This window comes from Haliotis rufescens, unplaced genomic scaffold (assembly GCF_023055435.1).
Source record: "Haliotis rufescens isolate VD_foot unplaced genomic scaffold, xgHalRufe1.0.p SCAF_46, whole genome shotgun sequence".
In the NCBI taxonomy this organism is placed as follows: Eukaryota; Metazoa; Mollusca; class Gastropoda; order Lepetellida; family Haliotidae; genus Haliotis; species Haliotis rufescens.
In genome coordinates, this window is record NW_025964179.1 from 993,787 (window position 1) to 1,012,738 (window position 18,952).

At 42.6% G+C, this 18,952-nt stretch overlaps 1 protein-coding gene across 1 annotated transcript; it reads left to right on the forward strand.

The window, feature by feature from the left end:
- The first annotated feature begins 396 nt into the window (after positions 1 to 396).
- LOC124141608 (solute carrier family 28 member 3-like) lies at positions 397 to 18,444 on the forward strand. Its single transcript, XM_048383214.1, has 11 exons — positions 397 to 464; positions 1,319 to 1,734; positions 3,223 to 3,361; positions 5,069 to 5,260; positions 8,713 to 8,874; positions 9,420 to 9,545; positions 9,853 to 9,983; positions 11,929 to 12,097; positions 13,657 to 13,914; positions 15,575 to 15,755; positions 18,177 to 18,444. The coding sequence occupies exons 1-11, from the start codon at positions 408 to 410 to the stop codon at positions 18,203 to 18,205; spliced, it is 1,860 nt and encodes a 619-aa protein (XP_048239171.1). The 5' UTR covers positions 397 to 407; the 3' UTR covers positions 18,206 to 18,444.
- The last annotated feature ends 508 nt before the right edge of the window (positions 18,445 to 18,952 follow it).

Here is an 18,952-nt window from a genome sequence, read left to right on the forward strand (position 1 = left end):
CACGTTTGTGATTAGCGAATGAAACAATTTTTATTGAGTTTCAGTTTCAAAAAGGTACACAACACAAGTGATCATACACATTTCGATCTAACACCTACTCATTAAACTCAAGTACAATGGAACACATATTAAAGATTGCCACTGATAACTCGCAATTGAACAACATCACCAGAACACGCATCTACCGTCATACATATGCTGATATCAGTCTGCAACGTCCTTCTTTTCTATCCAGCTGTTTTAGATTGGTTATTAAAACAAAACTTTGGGTTATATTATATGTTTTAGAACACATGCCGGTTGATATAGTCTGCAGTCAAGGTTTCACACGTTTATTTGTAATCATGCACGGATATATATAACAGCCCCGCCGCGTATGTAGCGTGGCATTTGTACTGTCTGGCATCATGGCTGGACAACAGCTTGTAGAGACATTCGCCCTCGTCAAACGAGAAAGTCCTGATGTAAGTTGCTTTTAATCATTACTGTATTGTGAATTACTGCACACAATTACAGTCTGGGTATTTATTGATATCAATTGATTACTCTCTTTTAATCAAGGGAGTAATTCATGACACAATTAATGACTGTTTCTGGTTATCAGTGACTACTACTACTACTACTACTACTACTACTACTACTACTACTACTACTACTACTAATGATATTGGTTTTGACAAAGAGGTCCATCCAGGGTACGACCCAGAATATGAAGAGGGCGTCATAGAAAATGATAAATACAAAATTCTTTCGAATAGGCCCGTATACATTTTCAGGCGTATACAGGCAAACAAACCTGATCTTGTCCTTCCCAAAGAAATCACTTATACTATTGAATTTTCTGTCCCTTTTGACACCAGTGTGATTAAGATTCAGGGAAAACATGGCAAATGTGCAGACCTCGCTTTCGAAATGTCCCGCTTGCATCCCAAGTACCAAGTTGACCGACCCCCATTTTTCTCGGTGCCTTAGGTTTGGTACCTCCCTATCTGTTGACTGACATCGGGAGAGTACCCGGGTTTGCTACCAGGAATATAGCCCTTCTGACAATCCGGGCAATGCAGAAGGCTGCAGTGTTGGGGAGTCTTCACATTCTCCGAAAAGGTCTGGGTGGGTTTGCCTTGGCAGCGCTTCCTGGGAGAAGTCCCATTCTCTGTCTGGGCTGCGTGTAGAGGGGGCAAGGGCCCTGAGCTGATGATGAGCCTAACCAGCTTGACTGCCAGGATCACCCAAACCCTCTTTGCTGCATCTTTTTATTTCAATCTGTACATAATAATAATCTTAACGATGATGATGGTAACGATGATGTATTTTTCAGAAGACACTGTGTCCAGAAATAGCTTGCCCAAAAGCAATTTTCGACAATGAGGAAGAAGATATAGATATAACCCTATCGGACACTCCTTCCGAAGGATCAGAATATAAAGAATATTATCTACAATGCGGAGCAGCGTTTGGGTGGGCCAGAGCTTCTCTTTGCAAGGAGATAATTCGCAACAAGAATCCCCTTGCAGTTATAAGCTCTCTGATCTTATTGGCTGCCTTCAGCGTATATGTCGGCTTCAGTATCAGGTTTTCTTTCGGGGATGAAGGTTCTCTGAGACTTCTGTTTGGTACCGTTTTTGCTGCCCTGATTTATGCCAAGGTCAAGCTCAAACCTCGTGTCCTTGAACTTTTATCTCCATTGTCCGGCAAGATTGTGATGTCCCCGTCGATCAAGAGAATAATTACATGGTAAGGATTCTATGGCAAAATGACTGTTTTAAAGGAAGGTTTTAAAAACACCCAAATTTATAGAGGATAAAAGCAAAAGAAGTATTGGTAGTGATGTTGTGGTGCTATTGCTATTAACTGATTAAATAGGGGCTCCAGTGGCCCAGGCGTCTAAGACGCTTTGATGAGTTACGTCCCCGTGGCACACCAGGATCCTATGATCACTGGTTTGCATCAATTTACTACTACAATGTAACTACGATCCACGCACACCTGCGAGCATACATACGGTATAGGAGTGAGTGAGTTGGGTTTAACGCCGCTTTTAACAGTATTCCAGTTACATCACGGCGTGTCAGCTTCATGTGCGAGGAAATCTGAAGTGAAACAAGTCTCAGACGTTTACCACTTCGGTGAAAGCCACGAGGATGGGTATGGTGCTGACAAACCTAGAAAGGGGGCACCGGTGGCCCAGTCGTCTAAGGCGCCGCGATTCGCTGTGCAGAGTTGCGTCCCTAGGGCACGCCAGAAACCTATGATTGTCGGTTCGAAAACCGGTTCGCCCCGATTATGTTTCTAGGTTTGTCAGCACCATACCCGTGCTCGTGGGTTTCACCGAAGTGGTAAACGTCTGAGACCTGCATCACTTGGGGCTTTCCTCCCACATTAAGCTGACACGCCGTGATATAACTTGAATACTGTTAAAAGCGGCGTTAAACCCAACTCACCCACCCACAAACCTAGAAACATAATCGGGGCGAACCTGGATTCGCTAAAGTGTAGAACAGGCAACCACTGTCTCTTTCATATGTTACAGACATTTTCAGGTGATGAGAGCTCAGGCGAGTTCATAAGCATCGTTCGATTCTACGTACGTATTCGTGCAATAATGACAAATCACGAAATTGATGAAGCATAACAGACATAATTGATGATATGAGTCGTAGCTGTTTTACGAGGCAGGGTTATTGTCAACGTGATGTTTTAAGACGTCATTATTGATGATGATGCTGTTTCTTATTTGAAACGTTAATTCTGCACTCCCCGATCGACAAATATTTGTTTAATGAATACTGAAAAACACCCTTAAAACTTAAACCACATATACTATCTGACATTTATTTCATCATGCCACCACGTGTTTTTGCGTTAACTCTGCACTCCCCGATCGACAAAGAATTGTTGCATGAATACTGAAAAACACCCTTAAATCTTAAAACACATATACTATCTGACATTTATTTCATCATGCCACCTCGTGTTTTTGCGTTAACTCTGCACTCCCCGATCGACAAAGAATTGTTGCATGAATACTGAAAAACACCCTTAAAACTTAAAACAAAAATACTATCTAACATTTATTTTCTCATGCCACCACGTGTTTTTGCGTTAACTCTGCACTCCCCGATCGACAAAGAATTGTTGCATGAATACTGAAAAACACCCTTAAAACTTAAAACAAAAATACTATCTAACATTTATTTCCTCACGCCACCACGTGTTTTGCAGGCTGTTGTATATAGGGATGCTTCTCTTCATGGCAATCTACTTGGCATTGAATGTGACCCAGGCGGAGAACTTTGTCTCGCTGGCAGGACTTGTCTTCTTCATTCTCCTGGGATTCATCATATCCAAACATCCAGACAGGGTAGGGAGTGAAAATAGGATAAAAATAACCCACGTAAGAGTGAGTGAGTGAGTATAGTTTTACGCCGCTTTTAGCCATATCCCTGCAATATCACGGCGGGGGACACCAGAAATGGGCTTAACACAGTGTACCCATGTCGGGAATCGAACCCGGGTCTTCAGCGTGACGAGCGAACGGGACAAAGGGACATTTCAACATGGCTGCCATTTGAAACCAAGCACCATCAGCAAACTGAAAACCTCTCATCCCAAAAGTTGTTGGCAAAACACAATTCCATATTTCTAACTGATGCACGGACAGAAGGGCTTACATGGGGCATTAGGTCATGCTGGAATTGGTGTTTTACAGGGACCGTACGTCATATGTAATGCCGCGTCATCAGTTGGCCGTGGGAAGTCACAGTATGTCTGGCAACTGCGGCCAGGTTAACTCAGATATACTACTCCATTTTTGACAGGGATATTGTATTCCTTCCATGAGACACAAAACATGATTCTTATATTATGTCAAGTGTATTTATACACCGCTGAGTAGTATAATTCAATTATATATATAGTATGACTCTATATTATGGCGGTATCGGCAAATCTCGTAAGCCACAACCCCTCTCGACTGTTTACTTATTAAAATGAAAACACGATTTGTTATCGCTTGATCGAATACAGGACATGTTGCGGTATGTCACGGCTACTCGCAAGTACATACGTTGACTTTTTTATGATAGTTTCTGGAATGTTTTAAAAGGAATTACCCCTACCTCCATTCGAAATTGATTTGAAAAGAACCAATTTGTTTTGGACGAAGTCCTTTGACCAATCCCAGGTCGTATGCATACTGAATATGCATAATCCAAAACAGGAAGTGTCAAACCACATGTATCATACCTAAAAATAGCCATACCGCGATAATACAGAGTCCCCCCCCCTTGAGACGCTGATGACAGGTACTTTGTGTACCGAACTCGGTGAAGAAAATCAGCATCGATCAATCCTAATCGATATGTCATAAAAGTTGAACAAAGAACAAGGAACATTTTGCGTATGACATATTTAATATGTCTGCAAGCGTTCGCCATTACTATCCATTATAAATTAACTACCGCGATAATATAGCGCACCATCCTACAGTGTACATCCTAGCGCACAGTGACAACAGCAAATCAGATGTTAACCAAAGAGCATGTTCTGCATCCTGACTTACATAACTGTATATAATAAAGCAAGAACAAAGTTAACTTAAAAACATATCCAGATTTCTTTCTTATACTGATGAATAATAAATCACAAAGAAAAAAACGGAAATCTGGCCAATCTTTTTTTTTCGAGATTTATTCTGTTTTAATATTAATCAATTATTTATTTCAGTATTAGGGCCTCAGGCCAAAGTACCATTAAAACCAATAAAACCAAATATTTATCATTGTGATGAGCGGAGACTGATGGAATTTTTAATATAATTTACTAAATGTTTTATAACGCTTACATCATTTATTCAGAGGACTTCAGCATTGTTATTAAAATTTCCCTTTGATTGACATAAGTATGGACTTTCAAAAATGGGAAATTTTGAACGAATATAATCATATGCGGGGCATTTCAATATTCCTTTTTAATATCCAACCTGAGTGAAGTACTGTGCAAAGATTGCAAGTTTAATCTCAACGAGTACTAATGAGGCTTAATGCGTGGAAAATAATTTTAATTTCAGGTGAATTGGCATGCGGTATTTTGGGGGATCGGCACCCAGTTCCTTTTTGCGCTACTAATACTCAGAACCAGTTTCGGGTTTGAAGGTTTCCGTTGGCTCGGAGAAAGAATAGAAGAATTCCTGGAGCACACTGATAAAGGATCTGAGTTTGTTTTCGGGAAGGACTATCGAGATCACATGTTTGCATTTCGGGTAAGTGAGTAATAATACCCCAGTTGCGATTCCATATATTCCATGTATGTCAGAGATATGGAAGGGCAAATTTAAATGGGGAGCACATTTTCAGACTTTGTGACTTCGCGTACCCCCATCGCGTGGATGGCTGTTCATTATTTCAGTCACTGGTTTGTCTGACCCACATTCGATTATTTACTGACTTAATTTTGGTGAAATTTTGTTAAAACTGCAGCATAAAATAACGTTCACCCACATTAGTCACAGTACAAAGTATCGATATATACCGCAGTTAATTAGATATAACATTATACTGTCAGTCGTCGAATGAGCGTGTAATAGCTGACGCGCGTAGACTGTCGGTTCGATTTGAACTGAGTAGGTCAATCAATCTGAATTCATGGTACTGATGACGCCAAAGGCCTATAGTACATTGTCTGGGGCGTGTTACAAATTCATAAATTTTCTTAGTTTCATAGCACGATAAAGGAACATTGATAAACTTCACATGTTTCTGTACAATCACAAGTAATTAATTTACAAAAATGGTTACTGTATGGGTCGTGGTAGAAACAGTTACCAGATATTTTGCTCTTAAATCATTATACACTGGACATACACATAGAAAGTGATAGTCATCTTCAATACAATTAGTTTTACAAATCCTACAATGTCTTTGTTCTCTTGCAATACCCGTGAAGATTCGGGGTAGAATAGGTCTTCAGCAACCCATGCTTGCCGTAAAAGGCGACTAACGGGATCGGGTGGTCAGGCTCGCTGGGATCGATGCTTATGATATTAATCACTGGATTGTCTGGTCCAGACTCGATTAATTACAGACCGCCGTCATATAGCTGGAATATTGCTGAGTGTGACGTTAAACAACAAACCAACCAATCTGCCTGTTTCAATAAATACATCATGTGAGCCACAACGAAATCAAGACAGATCTGTTCTAAACTTATGTAAATTTACACTTAATAGATACGCTTCTAGTATAATAGTAGTCTTAAATGTAGTGTTGTAATTTGCTTTTCTAAAACTGGACAAAGAACCATGTCCAGTAAGTTAGTTGTGTTCTTGACCGGTCGGGATTCCAGGAAAGAATGTAGGTCTCAAGCTGCCTATGAGTGAAGTAACAGGCAACGAAATAGATCGAGTGGTATGGCTCGGCGTATGACATTGCATCCCAATTGCTCTGACGGATTCCCATGATGCCAATAATCGGATTGTCTCGTCCAGAGTACAAACAGTTGTGACAGTTTTTCGACAATGTCAGCTTAATGTGGGATGGGTTCCGAAAACGGATGCAGACAGACAACGAACATTAAAATGAATCTGGGATTTGGACCAAAGGCAAGCAGATGAACGGATGCATCTTTGGATGCTTTAGGTTGAAAGAGGACAACCATGTATGCGGTAGTACATGCATCTTCCCGAGGCAAGAGAGTTATTGACTATGAAAGTCCAGTTTCCACCCTTGCCGAACTAGGCTGGTATTATGGAGTTACATGTTGGCTGGACTAACAAGTTTATGCATAGTCCAATCAAAATCGCGCACCGAAATCGAAATCCGGTTCGTAAAGTATCATGCAGATTTCGGTCGACTGCAGCATTTGCAAAGCATGTGCACCGCTAACTCGTTGTCAACAGATATTTTCTAAATCTTTTCATGTTTTTAATCAAGGTGCTCATGTGATTTGATGCACTTCGCGATGTAAGACTCGCAAATGCATGTGATACGAGAGGTTGAATCTGATTGGTCAATAGGAGAGGCATAGACGGACATGACTCGTAATAGCCACTACGCTACGATCGAGCCCAGGAATTCCAGCCTAGTTCGGCAAGGGTGGAAACTTGACTTTTAAAGTCAGTTAACTCTCTTGCCTCGGGAAGATGTAGTACTTTATTTACTGTAAATAATGAAGCCTGCGTATGGCGAACCAGTGGTTGACAGCCATCACAATCACCATCAACATCATCATCAACATCATCATCTCCATTAACATCAACATTATCATAGCTATTACCATCAACAACATCAACACGGGCATAGGGGACCTATCAACATTAACACCATCATCATCATCAACATCATCATCTCCATAAACATCAACATAATCATCACCATGACCATCAACAACATCAACACGGGCATAGGGGACCTATCAACACTAACATCATCATCAACATCATCATCTCCATCAACATCAACATAATCATAGCTATTACCATCAACAACATCAACACGAGCATAGGGGACCTATCAACATTAACATCATCATCAACATCATCATCTCCATCAACATCAACATAATCATAGCTATTACCATCAACAACATCAACACGGGCATAGGGGACCTATCAACACTAACATCATCATCAACATCATCATCTCCATCAACATCAACATTAACATCATCAGTTCCATCAACATCAACAAAATTATCACCCACACCCATGCATAGGGGACATAGTTAGTTCCAGAATGCCAACAAAACCATCAGCGAATAAATATCTAGCGGCCTGCATAAATTATTGGATTAATTCCTCGTATTAAATGTGATTATCATGTTGCCGTCTTGTGAAAACCCGTTCAAGTCGATCCTGTTCGCATAATTTACGATTCCGGTTTACACTGACACCTTCACTGCAGACCTTTTATTATCACACAAAATATTTCAGCGAAAATAAGTTTTTGTTATGATGGATGAGTATGGATTTACGCCGCTTTTAGCAATATTCCAGCAATATCTGGGCGGGGACACCAGAAATGGGCTTCACACATTGTACCCATGTCGGGAATCGAACCCGGATCTTCGGTGTGACGAGCGAACGCTTTAACCACTGGGCTACCCGACCGCCCCAGTTAGGATAATTGCTTTAAGTGGAACTGTCTCTGATATTCTTGGAACTAGTTCTGATATTCTTGGAAGTGGTGCCGATGTTTTTGTTACTGGTTCTGATATTCATGGAGCTAGTCCTGATATTCTTGGAGCTAGTTCTGATATTGGAGCTAGTTCTGATATTCTTAGAACTGGTTCTGATATTCTTGGAAGTGGTGCTGATGTTCATGGAGCAAGTCCTGATATTCTTGGAGCTAGTTCTGATATTCTTGAAACTTGTACTGATATTCGTGGAACTGGTTCTGATATTCTTGGAACTGGTTCTGATATTCTTGGAACTGGTCCTGATATTTTTGGAACTGGTTCTGATATTCTTGGAACTAGTTCTGATGTTCTTGGAAGTGGCTCTGATATTCTTGGAAGTGGTGCTGATGTTCTTGGAGCTAGTTCTGATATTCTTGGAGCTAGTTCTGATATTCTTGAAACTTGTTCTGATATTCGTGGAACTGGTTCTGATATTCGTGGAACTGGTTCTGATATTCTTGGAGCTGGTTCTGATATTCTTGGAACTGGTTCTGATATTCGTTGAACTAGCTCTGATGTTGTCGTGTTCTATGTTCTCAGGTGATGCCATTTATTCTTCTGTGCGCCTCGGCGATCAACGTGCTGTACTACTACGGGATCCTTCAGGCATTTGTGGCCAGTTTCGGATGGTTGCTTTCTGTCTGTCTGGGCACCAGCCCAGTGGAGTCGGTCAACACAGCACTCAACATTGTGTTTGGGCCAGTAGGGTCGATTTGTGTATCTTTTTCTTACGAATGTTTCATTTTGGATCTCAATACATTCAAACTGTCCGGCAAATGAAAGTATACACTAGAATTGGATTCGACTGAAAAAATTCAAACGGTATCAAAACGCTACTTGGCTGAAAACATTTTTCCGAAACGGTGCAGACGTAAGGTCGATAACACAACTATGATACCCGTATTAAATACCTTACTATCCAATAACCAATTCTTGTGTGTTTCATGTTTAGCCACCAACAAACAGAGGTCTATACTTTCTTTGACAGTCCGTTTAGCTGTAATATTGCTGACTACATGCCGTCAAGATAAAATCTGTCATAATATTGCTGATTATATTTAAGTGCTCGTGATCTCGCTGTCGTAATGTTGATGATGATATTTGACTGGTCGCAATGTAGCTGAAATATGGCTAACAATATATACATCGTGATATAACTTTGCTGGTTATGGCATTAAACATTTTAACAGATTATAAATGCGAGTTGTTTTAAGAGGCGGTAGTTCATGCAAGTATGTCATTGTCAGGCGGAATCGCCTCTTGCCATCAAGCCCTTCCTTCCTTTGCTCACGCCCTCGGAACTGCATGCTGTCATGGCGGCTGGATTCGCAAGCATTGCAGGGACGATATTTGGAATGCTAACATCTTTTGGGGTTGGTACCAACAATGAATTATTATTACGTTCAACTGTAGTCTTATTATTATTGTTGTTTTCGTTGGTACCCATCGAGGAAACAGTATTCCGTAACTTAACAACGCATACCCAAATATGACGTTTTACACTCTTTTAAACTTTTTGCGAAATACTGGAAATAGTGTTGTGTTATTTGTATTACTTATTCGTTTGTACATAATCGTTTTCATGTCTCTACGTATCGTCCAGCATGACATTACAGACTGCGCAGAAGATACTCATCCTGAATAAGTTCCTGTTGAATGACGTCATTCTGTTGTTGGCAGGCCCCAGCCAATCATCTGCTGGCTGCCAGCGTCATGTCCGCGCCTGCCGCCCTGGCCATGTCCAAGTTGATTGTGCCGGAAACACAATGGACCAGGGTCCAACCAAGCGACGCCTACAACATCCCCGTACCGTGAGTCACATACGACCTTTATAAATGTAGGCAATAATAATAATAATAATAATAATAATAATAATAATAATAATAATGATGATGATAGGAAGAGGAGTATTTGACCATATTGTGGAAGGTAAGGCCTATACGTACTTAGGGATGCAGATTAGGGACAAACTCCAGAATGCCCATATCAAGGGCAAACTTCGGGCAGAGTACAAATGTAGACTAAAGAAAATCTGGAGTTCAAAGCTGAACGCTCGCAATAAAGTCAAAGCCACAAATACTTATGCTGTGCCCGTCCTTTCGTATTCTTTTGCTGTTGTTGATTGGACGAAACACGAAACTCAGGGTATTGACACCCTCACACGAGAATCATGTCAGACAATAGATCCCACCACCCTAGCTCTTCCCTCAATCGCGTATATTTACCGATTAGGATGGGAGGGCGTGGATTGATTAATGTGGAGGCTCTTAATGATAGAATTGTTTTGCGCACTTTTGCACACATTTATTTGTCTGATGATCCTCTTGTGAAGCATGTCAAGACTCATGATGAAAACGAGGCATTCCACAGTTTTCTAAAACGAACAGGATGTGGGACATCATCTCAATGTTGATTCGGTGGTTCTGTACTGCTGGACGGTACGAAAATGAGTGTGAACCAAGCGAAGTGCCTAATCAAGTCGGCCCAAACTCAGTTTATCAGGGAGAGGCTTTCTGAGCGACCATTGCATCGAGTTTATGTGCAGTGTGTTGAGATCAGCAACCCTGTAGAGTCCTTTGCTTGGATTAGGTCGGCAGGCCTGAAAAGTTAAACAGAAGTTTCTGTGGCTGCTCAGGACCAGTCACTTCCCACTCGAAACCATCAATGTGTGACTTTGCATCAAAATGTAAATATGAAATGTAGATTATGCAATGAATTTAGTTAGACTGTCCAACACATTGTCCTTGGAAGCCCAGCTTTAGCACAAACACAGAATCCCAAGCGACATGATGGTGTAGCTCGATTTTGTATTACCGTCGTCGCCATGCTTGTGGTTTTGACACAGAGGTCCATCCATGGTACGACACGGAATATGTAGAGGGCGTCATGGAAAATGATGAATACAAAATCCTATTGAATAGGCCCGTATGCAGCCTCAGACGTATCCAGGCCAACAAACCTGATCTTGTACTTTTTGAAAAATCCAATGAAATCACTTATATTATTGAATTTTCTGACACTAATGTGATTGACAAGATTGACAAATATGCGGACCTCGCTTTCAAAATGTCCCGCTTGCATCCCAAGTACCAAGTTGTCCAACTCCCCATTGTTCTCGGTGCCTTAGAATTGGTACCTCCCAATCTGTTGACTGACATTGGGAGAGTACCCGGGTTTGCAACCAGTAATACAGCCCTCCTGACAATCTGGGTAATGCAGAAGGCTGCAGTGTTGGGGAGTCTTCACATTCGCCGAAAATTCTGTGTGGGTTTGCCTTGGCAGCGCTTCCTGGGAGAAGTCCCATTCTCTGTCTGAGCTGCGTGTAGAGGGGGCAAGAGTCCTGAGCTGATGATGAGCCTAATCAGCCTGACTATGCCAGGAACACCCAAACCCTCTTTCCTGCATTTTTCAAATTTTAATCTATAAATTATAATGATGATGATGATGATGATGATGATGTTCCCAACAGTCAGACAGTTGTTCATCGCCCCACGTGGACATCATGTCAAGTAGGTTGTAGTCTGTCATACCCTGTTCCTAGTGTGCTACCGTCAGATTTTATTGTGATCCCTTATGTGATCTCCAAACGTTATTGGGTGCTGGGGAGGCAAGAATGCCACATTCAACAATATTTCAGCTGTATGACGGCGGTGTGTCGCTTCTTACGCCAAGCGTGAGGTGCCAAAAATTTATTCTAATGCGGATCTTCAGGGTTTTTTCACAAGGTAATAACACAGCTTTAATAATGATCTACAGTAAGTTCCACAACCTTCTAGAAGCCGTGTCAGAGGGTGCTAAAGAATCTATACCAATTATTGCAAGTGTGATCGCCAACCAGATCATCTACATGGCGATCATCGACTTCGTTGACTCCACGCTGCTGTGGTTCGGGGACAGAGTGGGCGTATCTGGCCTGTCGTTTGAGGTAATTGTCGAATCTGCTATTGTTAAGACTTTCTGTTGTCGTGTAAGAGGGTTCTATGAACGTAGAACAAACACTTGTTCATCAGACAATCTAGTCCTGCACCATGACCGTGGAATATATTTATTTTATGAAAAAATAATAATATAGAAATGCATACAAAAGCAAATCTAGCCAACTCAAGCTAGCTCTATTCCACACCATGACCGTGGAATATGTTTATTTTATGAAAGAAAAATAATCTAGAAATGCGTACAAAAGCAAGTCTAGCCAACTCAAGCTAGCTCGGCATAGGGATTTTTATTTTATTTTTAAGAGTCAAGAAAGATATTGTGTAATATAAGATTTCAGAGACTAAATGTTACTCTACAGACAATCATTTACATACAGATTTGCATATATTTACATTTGACTATCATAGCAGAAATAGTGGAGCTAGTTCTGCGCATGTAAATATTCATATGGCTAAGGTAACATCGAATAGTCCTCGGTTCAGTCAAACGTTCCAGGTTAGAACAGGTCCACGTTCTGGAGGACCCAGTGGATCCAATGATAAGGTTTGATCGAATGCGTGTCCTTGTATCCCAAGAGCATTGGACGTTGATCATGATATTTATCTTTGTTTGTTTGTTTGTTTGTTTGTTTGTTGTTTAACGCCGCGCTCAGCAATATTCCAGCTATATGACGGCGGTCTGTAAAATAATCGAGACTGGACCAGACAATCCAGTGATAGACATCATGAACTTCGATCCACGCAATTGGGATCGATGACATGTATCAACCAAGTCAGCGAGCCTGACCACCCGATCCCGTTAGTCGCCTTTTACGACAAGCATAGTCACCTTTTACGGCAAGCATGGGTTGCTGAAGACCTATTCTACCCCGGAATCTTCACGGGTCTGATATTAATCACTAGTTTCCGTTAAAGACTCGGTTATTTACTGACGTCAGCTGGAATATTTATGACTGTGGTTTTAAAAACAAACCAAAAGATATCTCTATCCTAAAGGTCATAATGTATAGTAGGTATCTTGTAGCCGGCACTTCAAGTTAAGTGGATCAGATTACACACATAAGGTGCAATACAAATAGTCCTTCGGTAGTAAGACTTCATTGTGAAATGTCGATATCCTGTTATCTGTGATACAAAATATGTTTTAAATTGCTGTATACCCCAAAGACTTTCTTTCCTTATACATTAACTCGGATATATTCAGGGTGCTAATGTCACATGCAACTCATAGAACACTCCGCTGGTGACACTTTGAACTCATAGAACACTCCGCTGGTGACACTTGGATCTCATAGTACACTCCGCTAATGACACTTGGAATTCATAGAACACTCCGCTAGTGACACTTGGATCTCATAGTACACTCCGCTAATGACACTTGGAATTAATAGAACACTCCGCTAGTGACACTTGGATCTCATAGAACACTCCGCTTGTGAAACATGAAAATTCATAGTACACCCCTCTCCGCTAGTGACACGTGCAACGCATCGGTTTGAGAAGGGTGCTGATAACAGCTGTGTGAACACGGTATTGTATTTTGTTTCAGTTCCTGTGCTCATATGGTTTCTATCCCATCGTGTACATCATGGGATTCTCGGGCTCGGACGTCTTGAGGATTGGTGAGCTGTTCGGCATTAAGACATTTGCAAACTCATTTTACGGCTACCAACTGTTTGGGAAGCTAATCAAGAACCGCCAGGCGTTGGAGCAGTACATGGCCTCAACTAACGGGACTTGGCATTGGGAGAACCGAGATATCGTACTGGACTTGACCAACAGAACGCTAGCAGGAGGGATACTGACGGTATGGGGTGAGTGAGTGAGTGAGTGAGTGAGTGAGTGAGTGTATGGAAGTCAATTCTCAAATATAATATAATCTTTTCTTGTCATCTACTCTCATTTATGTGAAGACATACCGTAAATGTACTTGGTGCTCTCAATAGTCTTTTAGCAGTGTCACAAACCATTGATCGTGGGTTCGAATCCCTCGTTTGACCTGACTATGATCCTCTGTTTGTCAGTTCCATCACAGCGCTCGTTGGTTTCACCAAAGCGACATCTAAAACTTGCACTTTTGGATTATCTCTCACCAACTGACTCGCCGTGATGCAACTGAAATACTGTTCCTCCATGCATTAACCAAGCACACTCAAATAGTAGAGGATACAACCGTTGATCTTGATCATTGGCATTTTCTTGCTCCCAGAAACGATCTGAAGTGATAGGGACGTACGCGTTCTGTAGAGGATACAATCGTTGATCTTGATCATTGACATTGTCTTGCTCCCAGAAACGATCTGAAGTGATAGGGACGTACGCGTTCTGTAGAGGATACAATCGTTGATCTTGATCATTGACATTGTCTTGCTCCCAGAAACGATCTGAAGTGATAGGGACGTACGCGTTCTGTAGAGGATACAATCGTTGATCTTGATCATTGACATTGTCTTGCTCCCAGAAACGATCTGAAGTGATAGGGACGTACGCGTTCTGTAGAGGATACAACCGTTGATCTTGATCATTGACATTGTCTTGCTCCCAGAAACGATCTGAAGTGATAGGGACGTACGCGTTCTGTAGAGGATACAACCGTTGATCTTGATCATTGACATTGTCTTGCTCCCAGAAACGATCTGAAGTGATAGGGACGTACGCGTTCTGTAGAGGATACAACCGTTGATCTTGATCATTGACATTTTCTTGCTCTAGAAACGATCTGAAGTGATAGGGACGTACGCGTTCTGTAGAGGATACAACCGTTGATCTTGATCATTGACATTGTCTTGCTCCCAGAAACGATCTGAAGTGATAGGGACGTACGCGTTCTGTAGAGGATACAACCGTTGATCTTGATCATTGACATTTTCTTGCTCCCAGAAACGATCTGAAGTGATAGGGACGTACGCGTTCTGTAGAGGATACAACCGTTGATCTTGATCATTGACATTTTCTTGCTCCCAGAAACGATCTGAAGTGATAGGGACGTACGCGTTCTGTAGAGGATACAACCGTTGATCTTGATCATTGACATTTTCTTGCTCCCAGAAACGATCTGAAGTGATAGGGACGTACGCGTTCTGTAGAGGATACAACCGTTGATCTTGATCATTGACATTGTCTTGCTCTAGAAACGATCTGAAGTGATAGGGACGTACGCGTTCTGTAGAGGATACAACCGTTGATCTTGATCATTGACATTTTCTTGCTCCCAGAAACGATCTGAAGTGATAGGGACGTACGCGTTCTGTAGAGGATACAACCGTTGATCTTGATCATTGACATTGTCTTGCTCCCAGAAACGATCTGAAGTGATAGGGACGTACGCGTTCTGTAGAGGATACAACCGTTGATCTTGATCATTGACATTGTCTTGCTCCCAGAAACGATCTGAAGTGATAGGGACGTACGCGTTCTGTAGAGGATACAACCGTTGATCTTGATCATTGACATTGTCTTGCTCCCAGAAACGATCTGAAGTGATAGGGACGTACGCGTTCTGTGGCCAGAACCACCTGGCGGCTATCGGAGTGACCCTGGGAGTGTTCTGTACCTTGATTCCTGGAAGGAGACGCACCATATCCAGATACATCGCACGTGCAAACGTCACCGGCCAGCTGGCCTGCTACATGACGGCGTGTATCGCAGGTATGTGTGACCATGACAGAATTAAAACACACGATAAACGGAAACTCTAATCTGGCCTTGCCGGTGTGACATTGAAAATGAACCCGCGTTGAAAAGTGACCCGGGGGTCAGTATTCAACGTTGAAAACGTACCCGGTCTCAGTTTTCAACAGACCAGGGTCAGTTTTCAACAGCTGAAAAGTGACCCTGTCAGCTTACCAAGTCGTTAAATAGTGACCCGGGCCTCGCGTGTATCGCAGGTATGTGTGACCATGACAGAATTAAAACACACGATAAACGGAAACTCTAATCTGGCCTTGCCGGTGTGACATTGAAAATGAACCCGCGTTGAAAAGTGACCCGGGGGTCAGTATTCAACGTTGAAAAGTGACCCTGTCAGCTTACCAAGTCGTTAAATAGTGACCCGGGCCTCGCGTGTATCGCAGGTATGTGTGACCATGACAGAATTAAAACACACGATAAACGGAAACTCTAATCTGGCCTTGCCGGTGTGACATTGAAAATGAACCCGCGTTGAAAAGTGACCCGGGGGTCAGTATTCAACGTTGAAAAGTGACCCTGTCAGCTTACCAAGTCGTTAAATAGTGACCCGGGCCTCGCGTTGAAAAGTGACTCCGTTGAAGTATGACAACATGTCTAAATTGGTGCAGAGAGAGAGAGAGAGAGAGAGAGAGAGAGAGAGAGAGAGAGAGAGAGAGAGAGAGAGAGAGAGAGAGAGAGAGAGAGAGGAGGGACATCGTGTGTGTGTGTGGGGGTCGAAGATTATTATCCGAAAATATTATCTACAATTTGGAAGCCGTAAGTAGAAAGTGGTACACCGAAAACGTCCCCGACCTAGAACGTCACCACGCATAAAATGTTCATTGTGGTGTTAGGAATAGCGTTTAATGATTATTCTTTCGAAGTGTTAACATGATGTCAAGTATATTTCAGTGCAATAATATATACATGTTGTAATTTTAAGTCATTTATATATATATATTTATATAAATATATATTGCGTTGGCACGCAAGTTGGTATATTTACATACAAACTTCAACCCCGTAATATTTCAAAATATGAAATCCCACTTCACAAACGAATAAACAATATTGTGAGAAGTTAGTATCAATAAGATTAGTTAAAGAACACTAACATTAAAAGCACTATTTGCATTCGATGCGTGGGGACATGCCTTGGTAAGCTGACAGTGTCACTTTTCAGCTGTTGAAAATTGACCCTGGTCTGTTGAAAATTGAGACCGGGTATGTTTTCAACGTTGAATACTGACTCTCGGATCACTTTTCAACGCGGGTCCATTTTCAATGTCACACCGGCAGCCATTAGAACCCCGTTCCAAAACGTGACACTGGCACTAGGACGTCATAACTTGTGTCATAACATAAACGTACGACAGTCGTTGCGCTCAGATCGCTTTGTTGTACAGTAATGTCCTTTTTTCTATTCACTTTTTGATACAATGGTTTTGTTGTTCTTTGTTCAGTTTTGATGTTTTAACGTGTATTTGAATGTGTTTCTGTGTTCTTCCTTGCCCTTGAGTCTCTCTGGCCTCCATCATCCCAGTCACCACCATCGTAACCCATCTCTTATCAACTCAGCCCGCCGCGTCGAATCCCGACATTGGTACAAAAAATAATGTGTGGAGTCCCTTTCTGGTGTCCTCCGCGTGATATTGTTGGAATATTGCAAAAAGCACCTCACCCCATCGCTAACTCAACTCGCACCGCCTTATCTCACCCCATAACACCATCCCATGCCATCTCACCCTGTAGCATCATCCAAACCGATGTTACCCCATGACACCATTTCAACCCATCTCAACCCATCCTACCTCACAACATCAACCGGGCGGTCGGGTAGCCTAGTGGTTAAAGCGTTCGCTCGTCACGTCGAAGACCCGGGTTCGATTCCCGACATGGTACAATGTGAGAGCCCATTTCTGGTGTCCCCCGCCGTGATATTGCTGGAATATTGCTAAAAGCGGCGTAAAACCATACTCACTTACTCACTCACAACATCAACCAAACCCATCTCACCCTATACCACCATCCAAACCGCCCGCCCCGCCAGCCTCGCCCTATCTCACCTCATCATACCATCCAAACCCATCTCGCCCCGCCCCGCCCGCCCCGCCCTATCTCACCTCTTAATACCATCCAAACCCATCTCGCCCCGCCCCGCCCGCCCCGCCCGCCCCGCCCGCCCTGCCCTATCTCACCTCATCATACCATCCAAACCCATCTCGCCCCGCCCCGCCCTATCTCACCTCTTAATACCATCCAAACCCATCTCGCCCCGCCCCGCCAGCCCCGCCCTATCTCACCTCATAATACCATCCAAACCCATCTCTCCAATCACCCACATCACAAACCACTCCATAATCACCACCCTATAATTTACTGGTATTATTGATTTTTCAGGCATGTTGTATGATGAATCGCTTGTCTAAACCTCCCAAGATGGGAAGAATAGGTGTGACCCGGATGAAGGATATTGGACCCGGATGCACAATATATTTTTCGACACACTGGTTGGGAGATTCGAAGCTACGTTTGTTCGTTGATGTTCCGGTTTGACGACATTAGAGAGGTGTTTAAATAAACATCACACATGTTATCAGTCTCAATCTTCAAGTATTTAAGGGGTGTTTGGAGGAATGCAGAGACCTATGATGAACTTATAGATACATTTGGGGGCACGGGTGGCCCAGTCGTCTAAGGCGCCGCGATTCGCTGTGCAGAGTTGCGTCCTTTGGGCACGCCAGAAACCTATGATTGTGGGTTCGAATCCCGGTTCGCCCCGATTATGTTTCAAGGTTTGTCAGCACCATACCCGTGCTCGTGGGTTTCACCGAAGTGGTAAACGTCTGAGACCTGCATCACTTCGGGCTTTCCTCCCACATCAAGCTGACACGCCGTGATATAACTGGAATACTGTTAAAAGCGGCGTTAAACCCAACTCACTCACTCGTTATAAAAGTGTGGGAATCTGCAGGGGCGGATCTGGGCCCACTTGCACAAAGCGATCTTAGTGCAACGACTGTTGTAAGCCTTTGTTAAAGTATGGGAGTTACGATCATCTTAGCGCTAAGATCGCTTTGTGCAAGTGGGCCCTGGACATTCCTACTGTCATTCATTGTTCTTGACTATTCACCTGCCACCGTCATACTGCTGGAACAGCATTTAATTCGCGGTGT

Excerpts from the sequence above, each read along its gene's own strand:
- LOC124141608 (XM_048383214.1), top strand. The coding sequence starts at position 408 with ATGGCTGGACAACAGCTTGTAGAGACATTCGCCCTCGTCAAACGAGAA. Across the intron at positions 9,984-11,928 it reads GCCTACAACATCCCCGTACC|TAAGTTCCACAACCTTCTAG; the intron begins GTGAGTCACATA and ends AATGATCTACAG. Across the intron at positions 12,098-13,656 it reads TATCTGGCCTGTCGTTTGAG|TTCCTGTGCTCATATGGTTT; the intron begins GTAATTGTCGAA and ends ATTTTGTTTCAG.